Source organism: Nomia melanderi, chromosome 8 (genome assembly GCF_051020985.1).
Source record: "Nomia melanderi isolate GNS246 chromosome 8, iyNomMela1, whole genome shotgun sequence".
NCBI lineage: Eukaryota > Metazoa > Arthropoda > Insecta > Hymenoptera > Halictidae > Nomia > Nomia melanderi.
In genome coordinates this window covers 10,949,745-10,967,887 of record NC_135006.1, presented here as the reverse complement: position 1 = coordinate 10,967,887, position 18,143 = coordinate 10,949,745, and the positions used below count along the sequence as shown (strand labels likewise).

The window sequence follows — 18,143 nt, the reverse complement described above, 5'->3', positions numbered from 1 at the left end:
ATGGAGAAAGAGGAGGGGAATAGAAGACGAAGTACGAAAGAGAATGGAAGAAGAAACAAGGAGGAGGACCCCATCCAAAGACGTTTAAAAACTGGTTCCTTCCACCGATCTTTCTTTTCACCTTATTTGCTAATCCGAATTCTGATTTCCATATATCCGCGTGTACTATATTCGAGTCCAGTGGTAGATCGGTATCGGCCGGCTGGACCGTAAAATATGTCGACGGGTCCGCCTCCGATTTACCAGAAGATAAATTCGCCAGATGTTTATCGAGACCGAAGCGTGTCTGTCTGTAATAAAATCATCCGTATCTCGTGGCACAGGAGGAATTCGAGCGAGGAATTGGTACGCGCGCGCGCGCCAATTACATTCAGATCGATGGTAATTCTCAGCAAATCTTTTTCTCGGAGATAATCGCGCCGAAGCAACGTGTTCTATAAACAACGATCGTCTAAAATAGTTCTAATTGAATCGATTGAACCTTCCTCTACAATTATTTCTAATTACTTTCAACACTGGAACTACCGAGTGGGTCAAAATGACCCACTCCTTGGTTTCTTTTGAGATTACCGAAGAGACGAATATCTCTTTGAGAAATTACTGAAGAAGCTGATTAACCCTTTGCACTCGGACGTTTACTACTAGAAATATTCAACATTTCTTTACGAGGCGAAGACGATGTTCTTTGAGACTAACTCGAAGAGAAATCACCGGTACATTGAGGAACAAAGCTGTTTTATTCCAATGTTTCACGTATCGAGGCATTATACAAAGTTTAACATTAAATATCACGTTCTATAGTTTCACTGTGTCAAATCAAGTGGTAACTGAGAGTCACCTCTCGAGTGCAAAGGGTTAACTAATAAGCTGAAATTTAAACCGACTCAAATCTTAATAAACCCACGTTCGTAGTTTTCATAACGACATTTTCGAAAGTGTTTAAACACTCGGTAGTTCTAGCGTTAAAAACATACTACGTTCTTACAATTCTTATCGTATCATTCTTTCCATTTCAAATCGCATTATCGACGACTAATCAACCAGGAACGCAAAATCTATTCTATAATACGTTAACGGTTAATAACAATCAGCTCGCAAGTTCCGTTGTAATCCAGCCCATTAGGCTCGCGAGCACCGCTACTGGACACAATCGCATCCCAGAATCTGTCCGGAACACAGCCGAAACGAGTCGAAGTGGGAAAAGCACAATTAATGAGGACAAAGAAGAAAATAAGTGAAAGCCACGGTGGCAAAAGAACGATCGATCCAGCAAGAATCAAGGGGACCAAGTGGGTATCGACACCTCGGATCGTTGTGCACGCACCCTTATCCCTAACCGTATCGGGACCCCTTAAGAAGATAGAGATCTCGCTCACAGTCTCACGAGCAAGAAGACGTGCTGCCGCCGCCGCTGCCGCTGCTGCTGCTGCTGCTGCTGGCTGCTGCTGCTGCTGCTGCTGCAGACCTTTTCTCATTGAGTCAGTCAGTTAGTCAGTCAGTTTGCCGCAGCGACGCGGCCCGTACGCACGTGTGTACGTTCGTCTCGTTCACGTCTCCCGGATCCGGTGGCGGCTGTATTATCGACAGAGCGAACGGGAGGAATTGGTCGTCGGTCAACCGGTCGGTCGGTTCCCGTTCGATCGCGAGTCGATCCCCACTGAGGCACCGGCTCGACTCGACTTCTCTCCCCCTTCTCTCTTGGTTGTGTCAGCTCGTTAGATTGCGTGCGTGAGAACGTGCCCGTTCGGCTCGAGCTTCTTGCCGTGAAATCCCGAATTTCACGCGTCGAATCGCGGCGTGTTCCTCTGACTTCTCTTTCTTCGTTTCTCTGTTTGTCTATCTGTTCTCTCTCTTTCTCTCTCTTCGTCTCCCGGTCACTACTTTCTCTCTCTCTCTCTCTCTCTCTCTCTTTCTTTCTCCTCCCTCTCTCTTTCCATCCACGTCCAGAGCGTACGGAAAAAAAAAGAAAAAGAGAGGGCACGCAACAAGCAACAGACCAGCCGAGGCAGCGCCTGGGCCCGTGGTCGCGAGAGAAAGATAGATAGACCTGCTCACGTAGGCCACAAAGGGGGGCTAGTCATAAACCGTGCAACACCTGGCGGCACGTCATTAATTATGCAGTGGGCCGCAGCCGCCCTGGCCTCGGCGGCGATCGCTCTGCTCCTGGACACGGCGGCCGCGAGGCATCACCATCGGTCCGGCAATGGGCACAAACCGTCCGGTGACATCTCTCTCTGGATCGACCAGCAACAGATTAAAATGTTCAGCGGTGAGTGGACTCGGTGACGAAAAACCTTCCCGCGGTTTCAGGGGACCCTTGAGAAACGTCCCGTTAACAATAGAACTACCAGCCGGTCGAGTTGACTTTTTCAAATTTTCCTGTAGAAACCAAGAGTGCACCTATCGAGACTTCGATCACTTAAAACTTCGTTCGCGTGTTAGTGAAACAATTTCTTTGGGAATTTCTTAGAGAGATCTATTGTTTTTTAAATAATCGTGGAAGGAGAATTTAGGAATGGGTCATTCTGACCCATCTGGTAGTTCTAGTGTTAATCTAGAGAACTGTCGAACTGGTTAATGTCATTCGTTGCTTGTGCAGTTCGACTGTTGTTTTCTTGATAAATCATTGTACCGTAAGATGTTTCATTGCGTAGATTAAGACGTTACCAACGTCACATATTTGTGACGGACGTAATCCTGTATTTTACATAATGAAAACGAAATTAATCGTATCAATATTGTTATTGGAAATTATAAGCTACATTATATGCAGGAACTCGGTGACTCGTTTTAGTTTCATTTTTCTAATATTTTGTTTAGAAGATTTATTGGATTCCAGGAAATATTATAATTGAGACCGTCGAATAAACGCTGGTAGCAAACGTGTTAACGTAGACGTGTTTCGTACGGTAGATTGCACTGTAAGTAGGTGGAAACTGATTTGTAGTGACTTACTCGCGTTGCGGTTTTTAGTATTATATGTAACTGATGTGTCAACTCCGGTTAACTGTTTGCTAACAATTGCAGTTACGAATTGACCGGAGTTCATGCGACCACCACCCCGTGCAATGACTTCTATCATTGGGGATAGTGTCTGTCAACGCTTGGAAAGTTTTAATTGATGTTTAATCTCGCGAAATGTTTATTTGAAAGTTAACTAACAGATCAATTATTCTTTAGTTTTATTTTTCAAACCGGTGTCATATTTAATGATATTTTGATAATCACATTCAATGATATTCAATGATATAACAATTGTTATATTTACTTCTTGTGCCCATTGGAATATCTCATTGAGATTCGAATTATATTATTTGAATGAATTGTAATGCTGAACCGTCTTGACGCAAGTCATCAGTAATTTTAAAAGATTCCGGTATGTTCTGGCAAACAGACTTTTCGCAGTTAATATTGTTGCGATAAATTTGAATTCATATGCATGTCATACGAAACGTCTATTATGTGAAGTATCATTCTGTCACATTTAGGGCTTGAAATGGAAATATTCGCGATCACCGAGGGCAGGGTGTTGCCGTATCTGCTGGACCCCGAATTCGAGAGTAAACTGCCGATCATCCCGAGCGAGGTAACTTACGTGAACTTCACATGGAAGTCCGGCGTAAAGAAATATTACTACAACTTTTACCGGTTGAAATCCTTCGACGAGTCGATCCTCAAAACCCCGTCTATCACAATCAAAACACAAGGAAGAGTTCCCAAGAGACCGAAGGGTAATGATTTCAATTTCTCTCGGTGTTACGTAACAGGGAAGCAACGTTGCAAGGATCTTTACAGTGTTTCTCGTGAAAATATATTACACGTCTCATTTACTGGATAATACTGATAAATAGTAAACACGTAGAAAAATGATTGTCTTTTCGAATCACTTAGATTAAAAGTTAAAGTAAAGGGTAGAACTTCGATTAAGTGAAACTTCGATTACAAAACGAACAAACCGAGAATCCTCAAACTACGAGGATGCCTGCAACGTTGCGGTTTGTTATAAATGCTGATGAAGATGATAAATGAATTTCCGTCACAGAATTCAGCGTGATGTTGCCCTGTTCCGGCAATAACTCGGGTATAGCGCAACTGGGTATTGGTCTGATGATCGAGACACGCAAGGGGAAACCTTTAAACGGAACACCCCTTCGTCTTAACCTGAGAAAAGAATGCACCGTGCGCGGTGAGTGCGTCAATCGCGCCCACGATCACCATCTCTCCACTCACACATACAGTTCTGTATCTGCAATAATTCATCGCCTGATTTGCTGCATGTCACAGTGAAGAGTAATCGAAATTGTACACTATACGTTTCTGACTGTTTCGATAGAAATTTCTATATTATTATTTGTTTCATACGTTGCGATCACGTTCGAATTTACTATTTTTTTATAGTTAAAGTACTCGTAAAAGATTCAATTACACTTAACCAAGATTCAAAACTATCTTTGTCTACTTCAAAAAAAAAAAAAAAAAGAAGTAAAGATATTACTTCTTTTGTTCCACATACTCGTAAAGCTGTCCAGCCAGACTTGAACCTGCTTACAATTACACTTTGTTTCATCTCTAATAATTGCCTAATTGACTTTTTCGACCATATGAACACACAGCTATTCTGTCTATAAGAATCCCAAAATATACGCATTAATAAAGGTATCTTAAGTGGCCGAGACGTTCCTTAAACGACGGTCGGTGAATGCAATTTACGCTTATCTACTTGAGAATTCGAGTGGGCGTTGCGGAAAATAATCATTGAATGCCTCCTGTGTTTCCTCGCGATAAACTGTGGTCTGCTGCCTGTCGCGCAAAGATGAGGATCAATGAGATATTGATTGACCACGTTTGCATGGCATCGCTAATAGAGTGCATGAGATCTAAGGGTGATGGAGGCAAGATGGAGGCACTAAGGGAAAATTACGTTAGAACATTATACTTATTGGTAATATATCTATAAACAATTCTAGTTGTAGTATTTCTCGTTGGTCTGCTTAACACTAACCGTACCGGAAACCGGTGAAATGACCGGATTTAAAATTCTGCGTTTTCTTTTGTTCATTTAGTTTCATATCAATTCCTTTTGTTTCTGTTTCCACTAAAAAAAATTTATCATCTACTTTGTTTATCTCTATTTTGTAGCCAGTTATTTGGTTAGCCACGGTAGGAAAAGTGCCGGTATGGTTAGTGTTAAAGTTCAATTTTCCTACAGTTTATGAAAATGTCTCCATCTTGCTCTGAATGTATTAAAATTAGTTGAGTAATAGTAGTTTAATTTCTTAAAAATTTAAGTATCGAAAATTAGCTTATCTGTTAAAGAAGATTAAACAATGTTGCAAACTAACTAAAATATTGTTGTTACACAAACTTCAAGCAATTTTTTAGTTTTCATAGATACAGGAAGGTGGCGGTATTCCTATAAATATTAATCCCATCTTGCCTTCCTTCTTTATACTTAGCATGCATGGAACTATGCACTATTGTTACAATACATTAATAGTCACATATACTCATCTCAAACAGTTTTCTACTCTGATCTACAAATATACAAATGTGTTTATTGCAGAACCTAATCCTGGGCCGTGTCCTGATGGTTACTTAGGACCTCCCCATTGTAAAAAGGCATTGTGTTATCCAAATTGTATGAATGGTGGTAATTGTACAGCTCCTGGCATCTGTTCCTGTCCACCAGGATTTCAGGGACCATATTGTGAAGGAGGTATTCAAAAGCCAATATAGTATATATAAAACAAGATCGTTTTTTTTTATTTATTAAATTCTACATACGGATGAAAAATTATAAATAAACTACTATAATAGATTATACTACTTTAGATATTGATATGGCTGTCTTACAGCCGAACTTAATCACATTTGTTAATGCTTGGTAGAATGGTGCTTGTTCCGCTCCATGATTTATACCTGTGTCATGGTGTTCTTGTTCTTCATCTCTGAACTGTTTTATGGTATCTAACAATTCTTCATCCACTTTTTCACCACTATCCATTAAAGTACGTAATTGATCATTGTAATGTTCTGTGATCACTGTTTCTACGGCCACTGTGCAAGCCATAGCTGCTTTTTCTCCCATAAGTGCTGTACCAGCACCCAAAACAAAACCAGCAACATTCCAAACAGGTGTCAAAACGGTGGGTCTCACACGATATTTTCTAATTAAATCTTCAAATTTTTGTCGATGCCTTTTTTCTTGATCCCACATATGTTGGATAGTTGGACCAACTGGAGTCCTGCCTATCTTACATAAATTATTCAAAATTTATGCTTAAAGGAATGTGTTTATCCTCATAATCTTTATAGTTAATGTATACCTAAAACAGCCATCTGTCCAGCATATATTCTATCAGCTCCTAATTCTCCAGCATGATCTACTCTTATAATTGAATCTAACAGTTTGTTTGCCTTAGTTGCCCTTGAAGCTGCAGATGTGCTGATAAAACGAACTCCGAGCTGCCTTAAGTGTAGCATTTTTTTTCTATAAATTTTAAAGAGAAACTACTGATATAGTTAATTTGAAAAGAACTTTTTTGTTTAAAACTTTTAATTATTAATGTGTGCTTATTGTATCTTTACTAGAATATTACAAATTCTAGGTATCTGTGCAGAGAAATGTTTGAATGGTGGAAAATGTGTACAGAAGGACACCTGTGAATGTCCTAAAGGGTATTTTGGATTACATTGTGAATTCTGTAAGTAGCAAAAATCTATTGATAATGTTCCAGATTTAAATGTTGTTTAATAAGCAATTATATTCTTCCTTGTCTTTAGCAAAGTGCGTAATACCCTGTTTGAATGGAGGTAAATGTAAAGGTAACAATATCTGCAGATGTCCTGCAGGTTTCAAAGGTGACCATTGTGAAATTGGTAGAAGATCTCCGCAACGTTCTGCTTGCACAAGAGCTTGCAGGAATGGAACTTGTCAACCCGATAATACATGTTTGTGTGAACCTGGATGGTTTGGAAAATTGTGTAATAAGAATAAGCCATGGGCTTGAAAGTAGACACACTTTTCCATTGTGGTATTATGTTTATAACCAATTGGATCAACACAGTGAGATTTATTACTAGCCATTATAAATCTTTGAATATTATATAGACTGCATTTATATAAAACATAACATTCTTTGAACCTCGCATGTATTTTAACGAGTCTGCTACTCGAAGCAATGTATACCTAAAATACTACAACAAAGTATTATTTTAACAAAGAGAATTAATTCTCAAGAAATATTTCTAAATCCAATTGGTAAATACCACTTTAGCTAACGTGTATAGTTAGTAATTTACCCCACCCCAGATGTGATATGTAAAGCTGCTTTACAACATTTTATACTATTAAATATTATTTTTAATAATATACTTTTATATTGTTAGATTTATTATAATGATTGTAAAAAAAAAATAAAACGTATTTTCTCCCTTATGAATTTTGTTCTAATATTGTCATTTCACATCTTCGCATTTCGAGTTCCAATTTTCGATACGATTTACAACGACGCCCCATTAACAAAAGAGAGAAACAACATTCCACTAAACGATAACCACGGTCCTGTCATACAACACGAAAGTGAGATGCAGATTTCATACCCAGCGACGTAGATCGGAGTGAGATGTCAAAACAACATGCGGGACTCGGCTCGACCACGGTCAGGTTTCAGGCAAAGAGTTTAGGTTAGACTGAAACTCGGCAACATCGTTCCAGGACCGTTGTGGAATAGGAGTCACGTGTTTCAGGCTCCAATGAAAGCGTAGATCGAGCGGACGCCATAACGCGTACCCCGGACGCGGCGGCCAATCACGTTATTCCAGACCCGTATACATGTATATGGTGTTCGTGTTTCCGTGGTCGCTGGTACATTTTCGCGGATTCTCACGGGAAATCGGTGAGTGGTGAAAACGTATCCGCGCGTTATTAGCGGATAAGCGTGGCTTGAGGGGCCGAGCGATGCGCGGGCGTCGCTCGGTCGCGAAATAAGGGCAATTTCGCATCGTCTGCTTGGAGTGCACCGCGCAGGCTCGCTCAAAATGGCCGCCTCGCTGCCGCGTTTGTTTGTGGTGGAGATGGAGGGCCGCGTAGCCGATCGATACGGCGACGGTCGCTCGGTCGCACGAAACTGGCGATGGTGTCTATGGCGGCTGTTGTGTGTGTTGCGGCGTGGCGCGACCTGCACGCGATTTACGCCCGGTGAGATCGAACGTGGTCGCGTGGCTAACAGGCTCACGGTGGCAGTGGTGTGCGGGTGAGAGCGGGTGCTTTGACACAGGCGGCGAGATGACCGCGAGACGCGAGCGTAGGGCGTGGTGAGAGAGCGTAGCCGACGGCGGCCTCCCCGCAGACGCGAAACCCTGAGCCCTCCCTGATCGGGTGACCACTCAGAGGGACACACAAGGTGCGTACGCAACTCGCGATTTTCACTGGGCCTGCTCCATGGCTCAACCGCGGTACCACCGCGGTCATGAGCTTTGCGGCCCCGGAGGTGGTCTCTTTTGCGTGTGCCCTGCGCATTTTCATTGCCCCCCCAAACGTATCGCCGAATAAACGCGCCGTGTGCGCGGCTTGGCGCATCCTCTCTCTCTTCTGTCTCGTCACGCTTTGCCAAGCCACGCTCTTTACCGGCCTCCTTAAGCTAGAGTCGTTTGTCAACTCTTTCTACTGTTAGATTCTCTTTCTTCGTGTGCTCCCGTCGTCATGCGGAGTTCAACATCCATCCGCCTTTGCGGTTCACTGGTGTCGCTATTCCATCCATCGTCGATCACGATCACGCCGCCTACGACGTCGTTCACGATCACGTTTTGTCTTCTTCTTATGCTGCAAGTTCTCAAGAGTCTCCTTTCCCTCCCGCGTGCGTCTCACGCACGAGGACGCGTGCGAGCCTCCCGACCGCGACGCGCGGGAAACGTATCCAAGTGGACTACGGTGTTGTTGCTTTTTCAAAAAGTCTACTATCGTTCTGGACGATTATCTTCCACGCTTTTCCCGTGACGTTCAGTATGTTTCCAATGTTTTTCTTCTCTATATCGATACATTACCGTGAACTTCTGTTTTGATAGTCATTATTCAAATATTGTTTTTCGCATTTCAACTGCGGGCAACCCCCGTGTAACGCAGTATTCTTGCAGTCAAATTTCGCTTTAATACGGATAGAGAAGCGGGTATATCCCCAAGTTATAACACAACATTCCCTTTAATGATGCAGGAAATTTGAGAAAGATCATGCTTAATGTATCACTTCATATTAGGAAATTTTTAAATGGTGTTTTAAAAAAAGTAAATGAGTAATGATAAACAGATTTCAAAGATGTAATTTAATTATACTAAATGTTTGTTAAAATTACATTAACATTAAATCATGATTACACTGTTTTAGTTTCATAATTCTTATGATTGTAAAATCTTTTTGTATAAAACAGATTTGGATAACTATATTTTTTAAGAACATAACTACCATATTATTTGGGAATTATTTGCATTATGTTGTTTAATAGGGTTTAGATGAAGTATACTTGTATGCTTCGGGCTTTGTTTACTATATTCCATGCATACTTGTATCTGTTATCACATGCATTAATATTCATATATATAAGTTTTGAACAGTTTGTATTATTTCTTGCAATTTAAACTGCACTAAAGATTTAACTGTGAGTTATTTAATTTCATAAAGATAAAAGGATATTATAATATGCTAAATGGGATAGATGTAAAAAGTTGCAAGTATGATCCAGGAATTTAAGTATGAGGAATAAACATGTTATTTTATTAGCATATCTATTTAGATAATCTGTAATGTTATTGAAATTCAAAAAACTTTTATGTTATAATAAGAAAAATATGGTTCAAATTTATTAGAAATACATTTTTTTAGTAGCATATTGATTGATGTATTTATAAACAGAAGGCCTTTCTATTTTATGTATTATTTTTAATAAAAACTTGGATATTTTTATATAGGTGAAGGTGATGTAGAAAAGAAATTTAAATTATCAAGGGCCAACACCTGCTTTGACGGGGCACTGCAATATATCTGTGGACAACACGGGCGACGAAGATAGGAAAATGGTATCTCTGCCCACTGCAGAGTCTGGCACAATGGACAGAATCTCAGATGATGAAGATGATGAGCCAAGTAGTGGATCCGAAACGTACGAGGAGGGTGACCTTCTCTCAGCTGCCATGGATGATGACGTGACGGCCCAGCTAGCAGCTGCAGGTTGGCAAATCAAACACGCTAATGGTGATTTCCATTTTTTTGCTTTTCACCTTTTGAGTTATTTATGTTCTAATTATTTTCATTTGCAAGTAAAGAGTAACATGCAGGGTGCACCAATGATGTTAAATGATTGATTCATTTAAACTAAGAAGGGAGAGTTTACTGGAAACATGTATAAATTATGTTTGTGAAATCATTAATACAATCAAGTATTTGATTAGTAATTTGTTTTTTGTTAATCTCCATAATGTAGTTGCAATTTCTTTCACATAAAGTTCTGTAGAATGTACTTATTGGAGCTATTAGAGAGATAAAAGAATCTTTAAAATTGATGTCATTAAATTGTGGTTAATGGAAAGATGCAAAAGTGGATACTGCCTGCCAATGATACATCAAATCTGGTAATTATTGATGATTTGAAAAAATGATAGAAGACAAGAATCTTTCTTCGAGCTCTAGTATTATTACTGTTTTTTATTTTTTATATATAATTTTGCATTTATAACTATGCAGACATCTGTTACTTTTTTTTTATATTTATGTCATTGACAGTGCAGCATGAATTTATTTTTCCTTATCATACTAATTTTGTTCTTTAAAGCAATAATTTAAAATAGAAGCATACTGCAAAAACACTGTTGTTGAATGCATTTTACATTGTTTGTGTGCTGTATTATTTGCTTACATTTTTATTATTTTATTCATATGGAAACACTGTTCTTATATTTGCAATATTTGTATGTGATTATCATTTGCATTATTTTATTTAATATTGTGTTCTTTTGTGTGTTCTTTAACATTCATTATAGCCTCTTGATGTTAGATTTAGTTCACCATCCAAAATTCTGTTCCTTTATTTATCTAGCAAATGTATGTTTGCTGTGTCTTATGATCTGTAAATATTATGGAAAAATATAATAATTTATAAACATTCATTTTCACTTTATTCAAAACAGTATCTAAGATTATACTTTTTAGCAGTTTCATAAATGAAAATTGGAGCTTTCAGTTGAGTACAATGTACCATATATAAAAGCTATTCCAGACTAAGATGCTTTGTATACATGTAGGCTGTCTATAAACAAGGTCGTTTGCCCAGATCATATTAATGTCTTCTGTTTTTCATTACAACAAAATACAAAATACACACCAAAAATTTATTTGCAGTCACAACATACACAGATGGTTCGCGGACACGTGTTCACAATCAATTGTCTCTTAGTCTGGATTAGCCTTTACATATATGTATATTCTTGGATACTAAGCACGTTTCATATCATTACTGCTTTCGCATCTCTTATGTGTTTGAATGTACTACAACTGTATTTTCATGTCAGCAGAATGTACGCGAATATTCGCTTTAATAGAAAAAGCAGGTCTTGATTGTTAAATAACTTTTTTCTGTATTAATTGTTACATTCTACTGACATCTAATTTGGTGTGGGATTCTAAAATTGGAAAACATATAATTAATAATTCGCACATTTAGGCCCTGTTGGCGTAGCCGCAGCCGCCGCCATTGTGTCTGCGAAAAAGAGGAAACGACCTCATAGTTTTGAAACAAATCCCAGCATTAGGAAGAGACAACAAAACAGACTTCTGAGAAAACTCAGAGTAAGTAGGCATTCTCATCATTTGAGCTGATTTACCTATTCATAATCTGTTACCTTTTACTGTATATCATATATATTTTACGCGTGTGTCTTACAGCAAACAATAGATGAATTTGCAACGCGAGTTGGACAACAGGCAGTAGTATTAGTAGCTACACCCGGAAAGCCAAACAGTAGTTATAAAGTATTTGGGGCGAAACCATTAGAAGATGTAGTAAAAAATTTAAAGAATGTTATAATGGAAGAACTTGAAAGTGCACTCGCACAACAAGCTCCACCTCCAGTACAAGATGACCCATCCTTATACGAATTACCACCTCTTATAATAGATGGCATACCTACACCTGTCGAGAAAATGACACAAGCTCAGCTCAGGGCGTTTATCCCCTTGATGCTGAAGTATTCCACGGGTAGGGGTAAACCTGGCTGGGGTAGGGATAGTACACGACCACCTTGGTGGCCAAAAGAACTACCATGGGCAAACGTTCGTATGGATGCAAGATCTGAGGATGAGAAACAAAAGGTTTGCGAATGGTTTCATTTTTTATTTATTTTACAAGAAAACATCTGATTTGTATCTATAAATTTCCTTTTTATAACAATTTTCAGATTTCTTGGACTCACGCGTTAAGGCAAATTGTAATAAACTGTTATAAATTTCACGGAAGAGAAGATCTTCTACCTGCATTCAGTGAAGAGGATGATAAGTCAAATGTATTAATACAACAGTCGGCTCCTCATTCCTCGTCGCACCCATCACATTCGTCCACTCAGGGGCAAGGTGGACAGTCACAACAACAACAGACGGTGGGAGTTGTTCGCCTGAGCAGCACGGATTCATCTAAGGGAAACTCTTCGCCAGCACAAATCATTGCCGCGTCTCCCACAGCTCTTGCCACTGCCACTCAGGTGGGAGTGGGTAGAGTGTACCAAAATGAGAAAAAAGAGAAATTGAATGAAGCGATATGTTCGATAGCTGGCAAATTAAAAAGAAATTTATTTGTCTTTAGGCTATTTTAAAAAAATTGATTCTTGACACGGAGCTATATGATCATAACGCTTCTTCAAATTTCTATGTAGAAAAGAATTAGAAATCGGAACGTATTCCTTTGAACATAACTCGTATTTATATTCGTGTGTTTGGTTTCCCTTATTTGAGTTTGATCTGTCTTTTATTTTTACTATCCTTACACATACAAAATCATATACTTTTCATATAGTTACTTCTCGTATCGTTTTTATACTTTCTTTTGTCATTCATGTTTAGCAAATCTTATTTATTAAATATTTAATTGAAACAACCCATGGTTCTTATCATTAATAATATCTTTCTCGCTTTAGATGACGACTCAGTATCCAACGGCAGTTTTGCAAACGATAACGAACCCCGATGGTACTGTTTCTATCATCCAAGTGGATCCTAATAACCCAATAATCACGTTACCGGATGGTACAACAGCTCAAGTGCAAGGGGTTGCTACCGTAAGTTGTCAGATTGTGATCGGATACAGATGTTTACATTTCTATCCGTGACCATAAGTGTTTAATAGTCTTCAATGAAACTTCTCATAAGCAAAAATTGTAAAATTATATATTTCCCGTGTGTAGATTCATACGAGTCAAGGGGAAGTTCAAGCTCTCGCCGAAGTAGCAGGTAGCGCGGAGGGTACTAGCGTCGCTGTCGACCTGAACAGTGTTACAGAAGCGACATTAGGCCAAGACGGTCAGATCATTCTCACAGGAGAAGACGGACACGGTAAAACAGTTTTCTATAGGCTCTGCACCGTCGCCGGCCAGGAGCTACTTGAGCAGTGAATTCGTTTTTACTGGCCCAGGATCCTTTGTTGTTTTGCATGCTGTCTGCTACGCTCCATTCAAGAAACTACCTACTGTTCTACTACTTTGTACAACGAGAGTAGAATGTCGAATTAGTTTAATCTTTTTTTTGGTACTGTACATAATACGACAACTTCACACTCGAGGAGCTATGCACAGCTTTATTTTAATTTCATTTTTTAAGAATCCATGGTACCCCCCCACAATTTAGCATTATCTTCAGAGGAGCGTTCAAAATGTACGGAAAATATCGATTCTTTTTTTACAAGACACGTTCAAACGTTGCATAAAATGCAAAGGAAGTCGTTTATGAAACGTAGATCGCTCTCAACGCCGTGTCATTTTTATACGGATCGTATACGTCTCAGACTATTCTCTTTCCGAGATGCTCCTTTTCTTTTTATATCCCCAATAGAAGATGCTCGATTATGAAAGAGTCAAAGGTAAATGAAATGTGTATATGTATGTAGATAATTTTTTAAAGATCGAATTGATTTCATTCAGATACGATATACTTGTACATCGAAATGTTACATGTACAGTTCGTACTCCTCTGGAAGTAAATGATCAGAGAAATGTCGTGACATTCTGAAATCTGTAAATCGTGAACGTAACGGTCAAATCTATTTGTTCACATGGATTCTTAAGATTTTTTTATTTAACGAAAAATAAAAAGAAAATATCACTTCACGAACACGACAGAACCTGTCCCCGTTCTACAAACACCATTTACCGTTACTACTGAAGATTGGTGATTTACTTTAATTTAAAAAAAAAAGAACAAAGAGAAATAAAACTGCTGTACATAGAGTATTTTTTGTTGATGTTTTATTATTTTATAGTTGTAGTCAGCGGCTTTTGTTTAAGCTACTCTTTCGCGATTGTCGTCTTTAACTTATCTCAAATAAAAGAACGTGCCATTAAATATTGAGTTCGTACTTATAAAACGGTTTCGCAACTTGTCGGTTAAGGATTTCGTAAAATGGCTTAAACATCTGTTGCTTCTTTATTAATGCCTTATGTTTTCGCGAGCGTAGGTATGTTAATATATTTTTGCGCATTAATAATACGTGTTAAAAGGGTGTGTCAGGAAAAGAAAACTGGCAAAAGAAATGAATAAACTGATGTACAATCAAAACGTTTCACTTTTCAAAATTTAACAATTAAACGTGTACGTACCGTAAGTACATATGTACGCATTTTCCTTTTAGCACACCCTGTTAATATAGAACATTTAATTTATTTTTCTCAACTTTAACGTTGAACGTTTCGATTGATAAATGTATTTAAGTTGTAGACAATTCGTATGTAGCTGTATCGTAAACTGGTAGCATTGGTAGCACAAGTACCGGATGACGAGACGCACAGAAGATGTAACAGTGCATTCTTCGAATAAAGATTTCCAATATGAAACTCCGCGAATGACGCGCGATTTTTGTTTTCGCTTCTCGTGTGGGTCTACTTCTCTTTACTAAATTTCCCAGTTTGCTATACAGAACAATGCCTGGTCACAGGGCGGAACACAGGACAGTTGTTTCTCTGTTTCAGGCTATCCTGTCTCGGTGTCGGGTGTAATAACGGTACCGGTATCCGCTAGTATGTATCAGACAATGGTCGCCAATATACAAAGTGACGGCACAATGCAGGTAGTTACGCCGATGGTCCAAGTACCGAAAGTTGAGCCGGGGAACGGAGAAACTAGTATCGAAGCCGTCACTATACAGGGCCATCCGATGACAATGATAAACGCAGCCGGTGAACATCAAGTTCTACAAGTGATATCGTTGAAGGATGCCAATGTCCTCACCAAAGCTATGCAAGCTGAAGTAGTGAAGGATGAGGATAGTCAGCAACAACAAACCGTCTCTAGTCCAGAATAAAACGTTTTACATAGTTAATAAAAAGAAAAAAAAAGAAACACAAGAACTCAAAAAGACGAGAACAATAGAAGAACCAGAAGCTTTTATGTTGACACCAAAATGCGACACAGGTGAACATTAGTGGTGTTGAAGTAAAGATAAAAAACAAAACAAAACAGTAAAGAGATAGAGCGAAAGTGAGAGCGAGAGAGAAAGAAAGAAAAAGAGAAAGAAAGAGTGAGAGTATTAGATACGTGTTATTAATATTAAGGCAGGTGATTGTGTCTTTTCTGAATCATTGTGTAGTGTGTCATCGTGGCTGTTGAAAACAGCGAACGGGAGTAGCGAATCTGTCTGGGAGCGAGGATGACTGAATGTTCGACTCATCGGACTTGGATGTAATCATATTTGTATTCAAGATTCATTGTAGACACTTAGAGTATTCACTTGTAATTCGACTTCTCGAAGATAGTACTAATTTTTAGGGGCTAATCGCGCTCGACGAATGCGAAACCGTCGAGTCTCCGCGGAGATCCTCGACGGTTTCATTGTAGCGACGGTGTCCGGCGGACCGGATATTATTGTTTACCATCTTCCAGTTCTAGCGATCACGGACCCAGCGAGAAACACGTTCGTCTAGTCTTTAGTGTCGTGTCCAGAAGAGCGATATCGATATACCAAAGAAATTTAAGATTTGTGTTAAATTATTTTACCAGAGGAACGAATACAAAGAATCTATATATATATATATATACACAGAGAGAAAAAGAAAGAGAGAGAAAGGGAGACAGAGAGAAAGAGAGAGAAAGAGATATATGTATATATATATATAATTTAATTATGTCAAATTGATAATCCCATGGGGCTTTTTTTGAGCGAGTTGATACTTGTAAACGTAATGCAATTCAGTGTGGATATCACTACGGACAAGATGATGCTCCTTCGTTCTATTCACAATTTCAGAAGTATTTAATGAAAGGTGCGTCACACCGTGAAGTAACTTCTCATTTTTTAACGTGACAAGTAATCGAATTTCGCGACATCAGAATTTTTGGTCTGAATGTTTTAGGTTGAAAAAGAAATTCGGCTGTAAAGTTAGTTTTGAGAGAAACGCATGTAGCCTATTTTTCTGATAAATTGAGATATAGAGAGAAGAGAAATTAAATCATTTTTCCGACGGTAACGACGTGTAACAGTACATATTAATATACACCGATAGTAGCGGTAAATCTAAAGAAAAAAAAAATTTAAGCATTTCTGACGGGTACAAATAGGCTATAAGATTATAATTTTTCTTTGATTTTTCGTTTTTGAAAATAAGATGTATGGATTTGAAGTCTTGATGCACACCCATGAAACGTGATTAATTTTATCGCATTGATGCATACATTTTCTTAAATAATTACTTCTATCTGTAAAGAACACTATATAATTCTCGCAAACGGAGACTAAGTCTTTCCATTCCGTTTTTCTCTTAACAATGATGCAGAGTTTGAAATACGAGGAATCATGTATTGTTCTTTATATTGATTTCCAGATAAAGAAAGGAGAATGTATTTATTTTTGTTATCAACGAGGAAAAGAAAAGGAAGAATCGAAACGTTTCCATGCATTTAAATGCCAACTCACTTTTATACTGTACCTAAAGTTAGGAGAAGCGTTATTTTTTCTGTGCAATCTTGTTTCAATGTTGCGGTTTCCGGTTTCGCTAGGGATGCGTGATTGACTATGTCAGAATGAATTTTGATTTCGCCCAATAATCTTACATACATATTTTTTTCTTTTTTCTTTTTTTTTTACACTTTTTAGTATCTTTACATACTAACTCGCGTGGATTATATATACATGTACGACATATTTACTTTTCAATTGATTCTAATAATGAGTTTGTGATACTTACTTAATTAATGTTTATCGGTACGCGTGTCTATATCGTGAATGAAGTTCCTGTAGGTGTGTAACGTGCTGTTTTATATTCGAAGGCTCAAATCAGGAGCAGAGTCGTAACATTGAAACAACAAACTGCCCCCAATACCAAGTATGAACGATACCAAAAAATAAAAAAGGTTTTTATATCATTATAGAAAAAAGTAGTCAAATTTAATAATTATCAGTAGAACAAATCACGAGAACTAGATTATTAATTGTTATATTGTTTTCTTTTTTAAAACCGCGGCCATTATGTGCAAAAAGAATGTAATATATTAATATTCCAATGTAAGGACATGTTATATTTTTTTTTGTTCATGTTTGTAACAAAGCACACAGAACGTAAATTAAGTTGAATGTCGTTTGAAAGGAGAACAAGAAGTGTAATACCATTTTAGATAATTATAGATGTACATGTACATGACTTTATCGCTGTGTATCTTACAAATGCAACTTGTACATATGTCGTCGTTGTGTCACCTTTCCGCTTTGGTTACTTTTGATGTAAAAAGGACAAAAACTGGTAAATTGAAAAATATTAAGAGTTTAGAAGCAACTCAAAGAACCAATGGACGTTGCTATTAAAATATAATGCATACATATCATTTTGTTTTGTTAATTCTAAACGTGTTTATAAATGTTGCACAAGCATATGTGATTTTTATACATTTTTTCCTCACTGA

At 38.2% G+C, this 18,143-nt stretch overlaps 3 protein-coding genes across 8 annotated transcripts; 2 read left to right on the top strand and 1 right to left on the bottom strand.

Annotated features, from left to right (window-relative positions):
* Positions 1 to 1,482: 1,482 nt before the first annotated feature.
* shf (WNT inhibitory factor 1) lies at positions 1,483 to 7,438 on the top strand. The gene is made up of 6 exons (XM_076370165.1): positions 1,483 to 2,269; positions 3,489 to 3,731; positions 4,043 to 4,186; positions 5,564 to 5,716; positions 6,609 to 6,704; positions 6,784 to 7,438. The coding sequence occupies exons 1-6, from the start codon at positions 2,116 to 2,118 to the stop codon at positions 7,008 to 7,010; spliced, it is 1,017 nt and encodes a 338-aa protein (XP_076226280.1). The 5' UTR covers positions 1,483 to 2,115; the 3' UTR covers positions 7,011 to 7,438.
* On the bottom strand, positions 5,737 to 7,777 carry Coq7 (ubiquinone biosynthesis protein COQ7, mitochondrial). Its single transcript, XM_031977988.2, has 3 exons — positions 7,603 to 7,777; positions 6,327 to 6,490; positions 5,737 to 6,249 (listed from the first exon to the last, which is right to left on the bottom strand). The coding sequence occupies exons 2-3, from the start codon at positions 6,481 to 6,483 to the stop codon at positions 5,819 to 5,821; spliced, it is 588 nt and encodes a 195-aa protein (XP_031833848.1). The 5' UTR covers positions 6,484 to 6,490; positions 7,603 to 7,777; the 3' UTR covers positions 5,737 to 5,818.
* Positions 7,757 to 18,086, top strand: ewg (DNA-binding protein Ewg). Of its 6 annotated transcripts, XR_012999214.1 has the most exons (9): positions 7,757 to 7,898; positions 9,965 to 10,247; positions 11,713 to 11,837; positions 11,934 to 12,359; positions 12,446 to 12,745; positions 13,178 to 13,318; positions 13,445 to 13,592; positions 15,221 to 15,929; positions 16,017 to 18,086. XR_012999214.1 is itself a non-coding variant. In XM_076370160.1 (8 exons), the coding sequence occupies exons 2-8, from the start codon at positions 10,070 to 10,072 to the stop codon at positions 15,550 to 15,552; spliced, it is 1,626 nt and encodes a 541-aa protein (XP_076226275.1). In that variant the 5' UTR covers positions 7,757 to 7,898; positions 9,965 to 10,069; the 3' UTR covers positions 15,553 to 18,086. The 6 variants fall into 6 exon arrangements, 5 of the variants coding, with proteins under 5 accessions (XP_076226275.1, XP_076226277.1, XP_076226272.1 ...); XM_076370160.1 differs by having other exon boundaries at positions 9,965 to 10,223; positions 15,221 to 18,086; XM_076370162.1 differs by having other exon boundaries at positions 12,446 to 12,643; positions 15,221 to 18,086.
* The last annotated feature ends 57 nt before the right edge of the window (positions 18,087 to 18,143 follow it).